This window comes from Vulpes lagopus, chromosome 13 (assembly GCF_018345385.1).
Source record: "Vulpes lagopus strain Blue_001 chromosome 13, ASM1834538v1, whole genome shotgun sequence".
NCBI classification, from domain to species: domain Eukaryota; kingdom Metazoa; phylum Chordata; class Mammalia; order Carnivora; family Canidae; genus Vulpes; species Vulpes lagopus.
In genome coordinates this window covers 48,036,918-48,050,297 of record NC_054836.1, presented here as the reverse complement: position 1 = coordinate 48,050,297, position 13,380 = coordinate 48,036,918, and the positions used below count along the sequence as shown (strand labels likewise).

General features: G+C 44.3%; 1 protein-coding gene across 4 annotated transcripts in view; it reads left to right on the top strand.

The window, feature by feature from the left end:
- ELMO1 (engulfment and cell motility 1) overlaps positions 1–13,380 on the top strand; it is a 523,086-nt gene that overhangs the window by 467,707 nt on the left and 41,999 nt on the right. For all 4 annotated transcript variants that reach the window (XM_041727391.1, XM_041727393.1, XM_041727394.1 and 1 more), the window contains one exon: positions 13,012–13,175. In XM_041727391.1, the coding sequence (XP_041583325.1) occupies positions 13,012–13,175 (164 nt within the window). The remainder of the gene's footprint in view (positions 1–13,011; positions 13,176–13,380) is intronic.

The window sequence follows — 13,380 nt, the reverse complement described above, 5'->3', positions numbered from 1 at the left end:
GCAGAGAATGGTCCACTCAAAATGTCATACTGTTAGTTTGATGAGGAGTGAAAAGGGGAAAGTATCTGGAGAAGAGTAAAAAAGAGCAATCCTTCCCCAGAATAGAGAACAATGGATACTGCTAAATTTTAAGTCCCACTGTATAGCCATCTCTCCTGCTCCATCTGTCTGCTGAGTAGCATCTACCAACACTTCCATTTTGGTGGCACTGTCCTTCCAGAGTGACTCGCTGAGGCGATGATTCTGACTTCTTGGGGTTTGGCAGACTTGCCTGATGGCAGAGCTAGTTTATGGGAGCCGGGCCTCGTTTTTCCCACCCTATATCCCCTGTAGTCTTGCCTGAGCAGTCTGCTTATGAAAAGTTTATTAAATCTCTCTTCCAGAGGGGCAGATTGTCCCATTTCATTTGTCACTATTTAACACGTTATGCAAAACATGCCAGAAAACCTCAGTGTGCGGAGCTTCTGGTTTCACCTCCTTGTGAAACAGTAGACATTTCATTTATTTCTTAATGGCAACTAATTTCAGAGTAGTTTGAGGCTAATTTAACAGCACCCACTGTTATTCCTCATCTCCATCTTCCTTTAGCCTAGCCAGTCACTCTACAAATATTTGTGAAACTGATCGTAGACACACAGGGATGAATTAGGTAAAATTTCACCCTCCACAGAGGTAAGACACACTAGAGTAGATCAACACACAAGCAGACATTACCATTCACTCCTTTCCTTCACACTTTACAACAAGTGAGCGAAGGGACAGTGAGTCGATCTCAGATTTGTTGGTAAATGGCCCATAATGTTTAAAGGGATATCTGTGGGCAGCCTGGGTGGCTCAGCGCCACCTTCAGCCTAGGGCGTGATCCTGGAGTCCCGGGATCGAGCCCCACGTCAGGCTGCCTGCATGGAGCCTGCTTCTCCCTCTTCCTGGGTTCTACCTCTCTGTCTCTGCGTCTCTAATAAATAAATCTTTAAAAATAAATTTAAAATTAATTAATTAATTAAAAAATAATAAAAAATAAAGGGATATCTGTGGATGTCATTTATCCATTAACAAGGACAATCAGGAGTTGCTCATCATTTAGCACTGTGTATTTTGGCCCCATGATCATGTATCTTAAAAAAGGAAAATCCTTTGAGGCTCAAAGGCTCACTTCTCTGGTGAGGTTCCTCCTCTGCTTTTGGGGACCTCCCAGGACAGCCAGTCCCCCCACCACTGCCACCACCACTCAGCCTTGGCAGCCATAGTGCAAGAGAGCAATACCTCAGCAGTGACTACAGTTTGAGAGACTTTCCCATTGGGAAGGTCATTCTTTGTAACTTCCGGAAGGTTTGCGAAAGATTTTGCTTTCAGCATCCGTGCTTGATAAAGTTTGGCTAACTTTGGTGAACAAGCATTAAAAAACCAACAGTAGCATAATTATTTTAAAACTCTTACCTGTTTCCCCCAACCCTATGGGAAGAAACTTTCTCAACTTTTGTAAGCAAACCAGCCCCATTTGTTTCTGCCTCTTTCTCTGCACAAGGTCACGTGTTTTGACTGACTTGCTTGACATGTTGTTTATTCAAAGCTGTAGATTATTCCATTGTATACATAAACCACATCTTCTTTATCCATTCATCTTTCGATGGACACCGAGGCTCCTTCCACAGTTTGGCTATTGTGGCCATTAAAAAAAAAAAAAAAAAAAAAAAAAAAAAAAAAAAAAAAAAAAAAAAAAAAAAAAACAAAGCTGTAGATTAAATGTCACCCACTAATGTGATTTGCTCAGACTTTGCTGCCTGAGGCCGACTCCATCAGACACTGGAGAAAATAGCTTCCTGTTGTCAACCAGGATCTTCAATTAGCTGGCCAGCAAATCTGCCCTGATTACTGTATTAATTTGGCTCCCTATCTTCAGAGGAGAAAGGAAGTTTGGCCACACTGCTGTTTGCCTCTTAATTGCTGTCCCTTCAAGGGCAGGTGGCAGAGAGAAGGTCATGATCCCAAACTTCACCTTTGTTTCTCCTCTTTTGAACTGGCTTCCTGCGGATGCTAAAGAAAATGAGAAGTGTATTGCGTCCATATCCATTGTTCTTCAACACACCCAGCTAATTGATTTTCAGATGAATTGCCAGTTGAAAGGTTTATTATTTTTTTTTTTTTACTGGCCATAAAGATGCCTTAAGTCTTAAGTTAAATGCCTTCTCATGAGGCACAGGACAGCTGTTAGTGTTTCAGTCTCTGGAACGTGAAGTCACCCAGTTAGCACCTGCACGGGACTGTGGAGTTGGGCATTGTGTAACGGGCTATTTGGGGGACTGACGCCAAGGCCCTCAAAGCTCTCAGTTTGAATTAGGATCAGATTCTCAGGATGCTTGAAGCTGCACCAGCATCTCTCTTATCTCCTGCCATCCAATTCCTATCTTATTAGCAGCTAAAAACCAGAGGAAGTTCTCAAGCAAGGGAACAGTGCTGAGCAGCCGGCTCCCTTTCTAAGGGCTTCGGTGCCATCTGCTTTGCTCTCAGGGTACTTTTGAAGAGTCACCTTGCCTACCCTCTAATACGAGCTCTCCCTCAGGTTCCCCAAGCCCGTGTGGACACTGCCAGCTACAGGTCGCCTGCTCAGGTTGGCACACAGGCTGCTGCCCTGTGTCAGGGAACACTGATGCTGATTGATGCCCAAGGAATTGTGGGCTCACTGGGAAGACAGTGGCTGCCCTTGCTAAAGGGGGTCCCTCAGCATCACTTGATCGAGGCAGGCAGATGCCCAGAGCACCGTGGCTTTGGCTGCCTCCGTGATAAGCAGCCCAGGCCGCGTGGTCTGTCTCCTGAGTAAAAGTGGCTCTTTGAAGCCTGCTCAGAGCCTGCATGGTCCCCTGACCATCTCTCTGACTGTCCAGGGGAGAGCACTCATTCTGTCCACACTGTAGCCAATACCTGAAGGCCACACCTTGGGGCAACTAGAGGCAGTAACAAGCAGAGGTCTTGGGTCCTCTTCTGTAAGGTGCACTGGGAAGTTTGATGAGGGAGGGGGGCATGTCCCTACTCTCTTCTCCCTGAAAGGGCAGCAGTCATCACTCCTTCCTATCTCCTTATGCCTTCTCATTTAGACCAGTAGACCTCAACCCCAGCTGCACATTGGCATCCCTGTGGGGCACTGTAAAACATGTCCAGTGCCCCAAAACCATTCCAGACCAAACAAATCAGAATCTTTAAAGGTACGCTTTAAATCTTATTGTAGACTGAGGGTTGAGAATTCCTGATTCTTAAAGCTATTTCTTTCTCTTCATCACTTGATGAGTCCATCAGTCATAAGTTAAAATAGATATTTTCTCAGTAACTCCTGAGTGATTGGATTGTGCAGACTCTGGATATGCCATAGTAAACAAAGGACACAGTTCATGACATTATGGGACAATCCTATGATGGGAGAATGGGAGCACCAACACCACCTTTGGGGGGAGGGCAGCACGGCAAGAGGAGGATTTTATGGACCTGAAGAATGAGCAGGTATTAGGAGAATTTTATTCACAGGTGGAAAGAAGAGCACAAATGAAGGCACCAGGGTGAAGTTCAAGGCACTGAAAGGATCTCAGTGTGGCTAGATGGTGGGGTGTGGGGGGGTGAAGCCAAAGAGGAGGCATCTGCTAGAACAGAAGTTGGAAGGCATCCATGAGTGCCCATGTGGTCACCCCAGAGAGCCTGGTCTTCATCTACAAGCAGGTTTGAACCATCATAGGTTTGAAGCAGGTGAATGATACGATCAGACTTGCATTTTGGAAACAATCCAGCTTCTCTGAGCAGGCGCTGGAAGGGGCAGAGGCTTTTGGGTAGATCAGGACAGGTAATGATGGGCCAGAGGCCCAGAGAGGGGCTGGTGAGAATGACACAAAGTAGACAAAAGGAACAGCTATTCAAGAAGAGAGTCGATTTCACAACACTCTTAAAAAGTATAATCCTTGGAGGAAAATTCCCAACTTCCAAACACAGGTAGTTCTGTTATTTGGATCATTGCTACATAGCTTTCCATCCCTCACCAAAGACTTAATGCAACTCAGAGTCTCATTTCGGTCACCAGTACAGGTATAGATATATGGCCGCCTAAGGAACAGGTCCCAACTGTCAGCAGTTTGCATTCTAGGCTCTAACTCGAGAAGAGTCAAACCAGTGGGAAGTTCTGGGCTGCAATGAACTGTGCTTCTCTCAGCTCTGGGGTACGGATCTTGGCCTTAGATGTGATGCACAACAAGCCTAGCAGGTGCTGGCTTCAGAAATACCATCTTAAGAAAAATTACAGTGACCTCACTGCCCACGTCACACACAGCACTGGCCTTTGGCTCTGGATTAGGTCATCATCACCCCCTCCGACAGATACCCTAGTTGTTCAGAGCTCAGAGTGCTGTTAGAGACCCACTGAAGAAACAGACGCAGGGAGGGAGAAGTTAAGTAACCTGCTGATTCTTATTATGACTGCCTGCCAAGATCAGGTCACGTCCACTGTGAAGTGTAAAGGAGCTTTTCTGCATTTATTAATGAACAAAATGCTTCAAATTCTTCTGGTATAATTGAGGACGCATGAGGAAATCAAGAGGGGCTGGGGGTTGCACACCAACTGGGCTGATCTGTGATTTCTGTCCACTTACATTAAGCCTGACCCCACAAGGCCCCTCACCAGAGGACTGCACTGGTCAGACCCCAGCAGGAGATGTGGCAGGAGGAAGCAAGGACAGGCCAAAATATCTTCAAGGCCTGGAAAACATTGGGGCAGGGCGGGGGGGGGGGGGCAAGGAGCGGGGGTTGAAAACATTGTTTTTTAAAAACAAAAACTTTAAAATCTCAAAATCAGTTCTGTTCAGTGCAACTTAAATATAATCTTGACCTGCCTCACATGTATTATAAACGTCCCGTGTCATCACATGTGTCATTTGCATGCTGCAAGGAGGATTCTTTTTTCTCTGGATAAGCTGTCTTTAGGACTGGGATTCACAGGAAACCTCGTGATGGTGGGTATAATGTTTGGGCATCTCCTAATCCAGACTAAAGATGATCACCTCCACTTTATAGATAAGGAAACAGGTTCAGAGAAGCTGCGTGATTCACCTAGCTCAGCAGGTCGTGGAGCCAGACTTTAAATGAGCACTGCCTAACTCTAAAGCCGGTGTTTTTCCTCTCTGCCAGGCCTTGCCAGGTTACTGCCCATCGGCCAAATCTAACTCACCACCTGTTTTATTGTAATCAGGTTGTATTGGAACAGAGCCACACTCATTCATTTACTTCTTGTCTGCAGCCACTTCATGCTGCCAAAGCAGAGCTAAGTAGTTGCTGCATACATGTTATGGTCCTTAACAGAAATTTGCCAACCTCTGCTCTATGCCCACACCCAGAATAAATACAGAAAACCTGAAAGCTGCTCCTTGGGTCCAGAAGCATTTTTATTTTTTTTTCTCTCCCCTTACGTGTAATACACTTGACACTATTCAGCAAAAACTCTCATTTGTGTGGACGAGCCTAGGCATTCCACTCCCCAGCTGTGGCAAAACTACAAAGTGAAACCATTTTCAGTTTCCAGAAGGTGTCCTAATTTTAAAGACCTCTAGGGGACTTGGGGAGGGTGGGGATCAACAGCCTGCATCTAGGTCATTTGCTGGTCATTGCTTACCAGCTGCCAGGTATGTCACCAGTTTTTACCCTAACTTCCAGTACTTTTTCTGGGCAAGGCCACTTCTCCTCACATCCTAAGTTTGGAGAGGAGCCCTTCAAAATGATCCCTGGCCTCTGGGAAGTTCTCCTGTCTGTATATGAGCACCCAGACACCTCTCCAGGCATAATCCTTCCAATTTTTTGGTCCTTATTAGTCTTCAGTCATTTTTTGTGTGTGTGTAAGGAACATTCTCAGGAAGAAAAATGATCCAGTCCCGAAGCCCAGCAATGAAAGTTCTCCCACATGACTCATTTTTAAGCTGGATTGTGTTGACATCTGTCTTCCCCATGACAGCCTTTTCTCTTCATTATGAAGATAAATCCATTTAATGGGTTGCCACTGATTGGGTAGATGGACATTTTTATTAAGTGCTCACCCTTCCCCCCGCTTTAGTGGCAATGCCCAGTAGTGGCTTCTCCAGAAACCCTTTGCTCAGCCCGCTGACCAGCCTTTTCCAGCTCAGCTTGGGAAGGAAAGCCCCAAATGACCTCTCAGACCCTAAGACAGCACTTCAAAGCCACGGACTTTATTTTTTAGTCTTTGTAAAAGTGCTCTTTGAAAACCACCTTAACAGTCTTATAATTCTGTTAAGGATGTATTTGTCTAGTTCTACAGATGAAAGGTGGGAACCCAAGCATCTTGGGCATTGAATATATCAACCGTTATTAAAGTCTGGAAGATACTGTGTTAAGTAGTAGGGATCACAATACAAATAAGAAATAGTGCCTGCCCTCTACCAATTTACAGTCTAGGTTACTGTAATACCTAGAAAGGGGAAAAGTAACACCAATAACTGACATAACTGCTTTATTGTGATAGACAAGAACCACCATAGATACCATACTGAAGGCTGAGAAATGGTGCTGGATGTTTGCTGAGACCAGTGCTCCTCACATTTGAGTGAGAGCTGGAATCACCCGGGGGGAGTGTTGTAGGGTGTCACTCCTAGCGTTACTTACTAGTAGGTCTGGGGTGAGTCTGAGAAGTTGTATTTCTGACAAGTTCCCAGGTTGATACTGATGTGGTCTGGGAATACTCTGTTGAGGTTATTTTTTTATAGGAGACATCTCTGACATAGGTCATTTCATTCTCAAAAGGTAAGGGAATATTACATCACATTTGTTGCGTGTCTAGTATGTTCCATTCAGTGTATCTATCAGTACTTTGAAAGTAATATCTTATTTAGATTTCACAAAAACTCTGTGAATTCTGAACTATTACTTCCACTTTATAGTGAGCAAATATCCACAGGGTACCAGAAAGGGTATGAGGCTTTATCTAATGAGCAACACCTCGATGGTTTTTAAATGATTAGTACTTCCGGTTTACAGATGATAAAACTGAGTCTCAGAGGGATTGAATATCTTGAGGAAGATCGCAGCCTGACTTTATAATTGTGTGTGTTGCGCTGAGAAGCCATCCTGAAATGAGTAGCATCCGTTTGCTGAAAGCTGTGAATGGGGGCTCCCAAAGTATATTTTGTCTCATGCCTGAGCCATGCACCCCCTCCCTCCAGCCTTTGCTCTTGCTGGTCCCTCTACCTGGACTCTCTTCCCCTCTTCACCTCACAACTCCCATCTGTCCTTCAAGTTCCAACCAGTCTTGTCTCAGCCTTCCAGATTTCTCTGACATCCCTCCTTACCCTAATTGAGCAGGGAGAATGAGTCCTTTGTAATGTCTTCCTTTCCCCAGATGCCTCTCCAAGCAAAACCTCTCCAATTTTTGTGTGCGCCCCAGCATAGTTTGTAGTATGGAATTCCATCACACCACCAAAATCCCCTGGTGACTTATCAGTAATTACAGGGGGAAAATATCCAAATTTTTCATCATAGCCCATATACTGACCACTGTCTGGCCCAGCCTGACCTTAGCCCCACCTCACTTTTCCAAATAAATGAAACCATCATACACTCGTCCCCACCCAGGGCTATGCTCTTCTTTCTCCAAACCTTGGCTCATGCTGTTTCTTCCAACAATATGGCTCCTTCTCTGCCTCTCATCATATCCACATCTGGTCTCTTCTCCCAGCCAAAGTCCTAATGCTGTGCTGTCAGTGTGTCAGCACTTGAGAGGGGCTAAATATTTGGGGAATGAATGTCTCCCCCTTGCTTCATCGTAATATCACTTCCTCCCTTGGAGGAGGTAAATATGTACATGTCTTATCCACTTGCCCAGACTAGGAGCTCATTTGATACAAAGCTTCAAGTATCTCACTTATGGTGCCTTGCACATGGTAGGTGCTTGAAAAACAGTTGTTGAGAATGGATGAATAATGCTGGATGAGGATTGTGGGTATGAAGGTGGAGTCAAGTTGGTGACTAGACTTGGAGCATATGGAGGCTCAAGGGATGTTGGAATAAAACACAGGAGCGCATTTCAATGAACAACAGGGAAACCAGGAGCACAGTTAGGGGCCAGGGGACCCCAGAACTTACATCTTTAACCCAATCTTCCAACGAGCCAAAAGGTTTTCTCCATTTGAAGTACATGTGTGTTATGAGACTCCCACTTTTTTTGGAACTTGTGACATTATTACAGAGAACATGTGCTGGAAAAATTCCAGAAACACACCGTAGGCACAGTTTGACCTTGAGAAAACACCAGTAAATGAATTTGGATTCTGAAAGCACATTTTATTTGATGTCTGTGGCAAAGCATCTTCTGTAATTAAGAAGTTTTAAGTCCATTGATTTGCTGATACCTCTGCAACACCATCTGTGGGTTTTCTAAACAATGAGAAAAGGGTTTGATATTTTCCAAAGAAGACAGAGTCAAGCATGGTGGTTGTGAGTGTCTTGATTTGAAATGGTACATAGAGAGCATTGATAGTGACTGAACACTATTAATTGTAGCCCTTTTGAAAGCTACTTTGCAAAGAAATAGAGGAATATTTGATTTATATAACTATTTTGTCTTTGTAAAAAAAAGTCAATGACATATTTCACTGGGGTTATTTTCTTTGGCACACAGAGTGACCATAGACCTTCTCAGGGCCAGAGTCAAGCAAAACTGTGAAGTAAATCAGGCAAAGCCAGTCTTTGTCTCCACCAGCTTCCATTCTCTGCTGTATACCAACCACTTTCCTCCCTTTCCTTGGGGCCAGGTGCCCCCCTTGGCTTCTTCTTTCTTTTCTTATCAACCTACTCTTAAGAAATGGTTGATATTCACTTTTAAACTGAGGCATAAGTGATTGTTGGGAATTTAAAAGATTGTCCCACTTACGGATTCTTACATCTAGCAAAAGATGAAAGCCTTAAGCTAGAGGAATTGTAACTCTTAACAGTGGATTTTAAACATAAGATATAAGTAGGAGCTGAAGAATTTCCTATACCACCGTAAGGGATTATAATCATTTCCATGAAAAGGTACAACTGTGAACATATAAATAAAGATGATTTTTTTAAAGTTATATCCTATTGAAGTAGCTTCATTGTTTCTATCCAGCTTTCCTTCTCTTACTTTTACCCAATCTGGGCAACCTCTATCCCATAAGCTGATACTCCTCTTTTACTTCATTGCATGTATTCCTTGAGATCTTAAGTTGCAAGTGATAAGAATTCTGTTCAAATGGGGACAAAAAAACGTTCATGTAACAAAACCACCAAATGTCAGGATTGAATTGACATTATGGTTGAATGCAATTTAACCATTATTAACTGTCTCTCTCACACACAGAGACACACACACAAACCCTTCTTCCAATAGATTTTATTTCAATAGAATCAGTGTCAGTATCTTCCACTCTCCCACATGTTAGGAGACAGTGTTATTACTTGTCAATTTTAGGGGAAAAAGGCATGCTTCAGCTCTGCTTCCAGTTAGGGCAGAGGTCTGGGGAAGGATACTGATTGGTCAGTTCAGGTCACATGCCCACTTATACTAGTGTAATCATTGTGTCTAATCCATGTGGTCTGAAGACTGTCTCTGCGACAGCCCCTTACGCAGCACATGAAGCGAGAGAATCCCTTGGCCCTCTTTCCTTGTCTATGAAATGAGGGAAGTGGAGATGCCTCTGAAACTTGCCCAGCAGTAACCTGATTCTATTTAAAAATTATTTCCTCATTTTTGGCATTCTAATCACTCTTAGTCTCTCTTACATGTCCTTCCTCCCACGTGAAGGTCAAATAAAATCGGGAGATGATAATTATCTCTTCGACTCAACTCTGAGTTTCTCTAAATGGGGAAAGAGGCCACTCCTGTGATGACCCTCTCATGAAACAGCAAAGTGTTATATAGTTCAGCCTTGACCAAATTTAACCACCGTTTATACCACATGATATAAGATGGTCACAATTTCAAAATTTGTCAAGCATCCCAAATTTAGCATTTTGCTTGAGTAAAAAAAAAAAAAAAAGAAAAGAAAGAAACAAATCAGGTAGAAGGTCAAGTGAAAATTTTCCTTTCTGCCCTTATGCTGGGAGCATGAAACGATGCTTATGTAACTGGTTCCAGTTCAGACATAGCCCAGGCTCAAAGGGGTTAATGACGGGGTCAGGCTCAGGTTACTCTTCTCTTCCCACAGCATTGAATACCCATTCTCCCTGCAAAAGCCATAGGATCTCTTCTCTGAAATGCCCCCCCCCACCTGCCACCAAAGGCCACCAGTCCGTCTTGTCTATTATATCCACTCTTCTATTGTCATGATCATTGCCCATGTCCCATGTCTGACTACTCTTTTACTAGATCATTAGTTCACAGAAGGCAAGGGCCATATGTTATTCACCTTTGAATTCCTAGTGCTTCACCCACTATAGACACATGGTAAGTACTCAGTGATGTTTGTTGTGTTGACTTCATAACGGATGCTTCTCAAGCAACTTTTTATTAATTGCTTCTATCAATATCATCTGGTGTATGGTAAGCTGGTGACCAGTGGAGTTAGACTGAAGGACCCAGTCATGGTCCTCAAAACACCCATGAATCAGAGGACAAGAGGACAGTTGCCTTTATGTCTTTATACCACTGCTGTCACCAGCAACAGCCCCTTCACAGGGCAGGCGTGGCACACAGGTCCTCAGAGAACAATGGTACCTATTGGATAAAGCGGATCTATGAGTACTTGATAGAGATCTACCTTCCCCCAAGTTTTCTTCCATAGTTTCCTGAGATTCCTGCCATTAGATTCATTTTTCATGAACTACCTCCCAGAAAGCCCTCCTGAAAATGCAAATGTCTTACCTGGTGGAGGGGATTCTTATTGTGAACTTGAGTTCCTACATGTCAGGCATATAAGGGAAAGTGAGGGTTGATATCACTTCAAAACAGATAGGTTTGTTTTTATTGCCATTACTTATGACTTGTCTTCCCTTCAGTTCAGACATTTTCAGTTGACTAAAGGAAAACATGGCTGACCTGGGGTCCTCGGAGCATGGGGGCACTAAAAGCAATGGGTCAGCGGATGACTACAGAGCTTGAGGGCACCTGGCATCCCTGGGGGAGGGGACTCATGGCCTTGGATTCACCTGTGGCCTCCAAGGCAGCTCCTAGCTTTTCCTGGAGGCCAGTTTAGTTTCACCACCAGGTGCTCTACCTCCCAATGTCCTGTAGACCCCTGCAGGTCACTGGACGGATCCTTAGGTGACAGGACAGCTATGAGAGAGACATATACTTGGCGAAAGAAACCTGAGTGGATTGCTTAGCAACCTGTACCATGGGAGACCGGCTGCACCACTAAACAGAGCTCAGCAAGTGCAAGGAGCCATCAGGTGTTTGGAGAACATTTCAGTCACCTGATAGCTTCTAAGGTGGGGAGATTTTCCCATCGCCTAGCACTCAGGCACACTTGGAAGTTCGGGTTTGCCACAGTCTTTCCCATGCTGTAAAATTGGTACCTCTGTTACAGTAACACTTCATGAGAACCCATTTTGGTGTAGGACTAGTCTAGGAGCAATTACCAAGTACCTACCATGCATGGTTTGTTCAACCAACAACTGGTAAGAAGCCATAAGGAGTAGAGTGGGATCATAGTTGTAGTGATAAAGGGTAAGCAGCACCCCAAGGCTCTTCAACATTGAGTGCATGCTGTATCCACCACATGGGGCTACCTGGTGTCATAGAATTCAACTAGATACATATGGCCTTGGATAAGTCCTCAATCATTCAGTCTCAGCTTCTTTGTCTTTAAAATAGTGATAATAACACCTATTCTACTTTACTGGAGGGAAGATTAAATAAGATGATGAATAAACATTTGTCTGGCACAGAACCAAGCTTATAATTGAGGTACATTTGTGATTTTTCTCTCATTTTTACTTTACTAAGCGACTCCAAGAAGGTGGAATGATTGGCAGTGGAGTAGAGTGTTCACATCCTTGGTTCAGATCCCAGCTCATCCACCAACCAACCACCTGTATGATTTTGAACTAGTTACTTAATACTTCAGAGCCTCAGTTTCTTCATATGTAAATAGAATGATGACCACATCTAACTCCTAGACTTGAGTGGGTTAAGATCAGGAACACACATGAAGCTCCCACCACGGTATCTGGCACACAGTAGATACTTGTCAGTGGTAACAATTGTTCTCCTCTGCAGTGGAGGATCAAAAAAAAGGAATGGATAGATTGCTACACATCTCTCGGATGCCTTATGTATTTTCTGGTCTTTTCCTGCTTTACAAATTCTGATGAAGATGAAATCACATTAATAAAGGCAATGTTTAATTGCCTCCTTGTGGGCTGGCCCTGTCCTTTGGCAGCACATTACCATATTCTTTTTTCTCGAGACTTCCAATGGGATATGTCTGTTCTATTTAATAGATCTCTTTTTTTAGTGCCTGGCTCAAGAAGGCAGCAGCACATGCACATTTCCAAATCCCTCATTTGTATGAACACTCAGGCCTTAACTACGTGGGGAAAGCATTCTCGGAGGGGCGAGTGTGGGTATCATTTCACGTTCATTTGAACCAACGCCAACCAGACTTCCACAGTTAATTGTGTCTCAGCGATTTTCTTCTGGAAAAAAATAGCAGCAATGCAGACTCCTAGCTTTTGCTTAGGCTTCTTTCGCTTTTGAAGTTTGCATCATTCGCAGCGTGACTTCAGCAATAGTCCTGTAATATGCTGAGCAAATGGAGCACTCCTCCCAGCCGGGCCCACCGCTCCCAATTCCAAATTAGTCAATCCATCTCCTTCCTTGTGGCTCCAGCAGCACAAGAGAAAGTGGAAGATGTACATTATGGCAGTTTGCTCTTTGAAGAGCACTCTCAAGGTTTGGAGAGAGTGCAAGTGAAGGGAAGCAGGGGTATAGGGAGCCCTTAAGTCTGGAAGATCTTTCCAGATGGGCGAGGACAACCCCCAGGAAAATGATGGTCTTCCTTTCATCTACAGGTAATGCAGGTGGTGAAGGAGCAGGTTATGAGAGCTCTTACAACCAAGCCTAGCTCCCTGGACCAGTTCAAGTGCAAACTGCAGAACCTGAGCTACACTGAGATCCTGAAAATCCGTCAGTCTGAGAGGATGAACCAGGAAGATTTCCAGTCTCGCCCGATTTTGTAAGTAACCCCTGGGCTCTCTCTCCTTGGAGGCTCTGACCCACCATTTCTGGTCCAAACGCCTGTCACATGCACCCAAGTGGGCTGTGTTGTGACCTCTCTGCAGAAGGTCAACCAAAGACACTCCAGAAGTGTTCAGTTCCCTACATCTCAGCAGCTCCCTGAGGAAGGCAGCCGAGGGGAAGGTGGTGACAGGTGCTGGCAG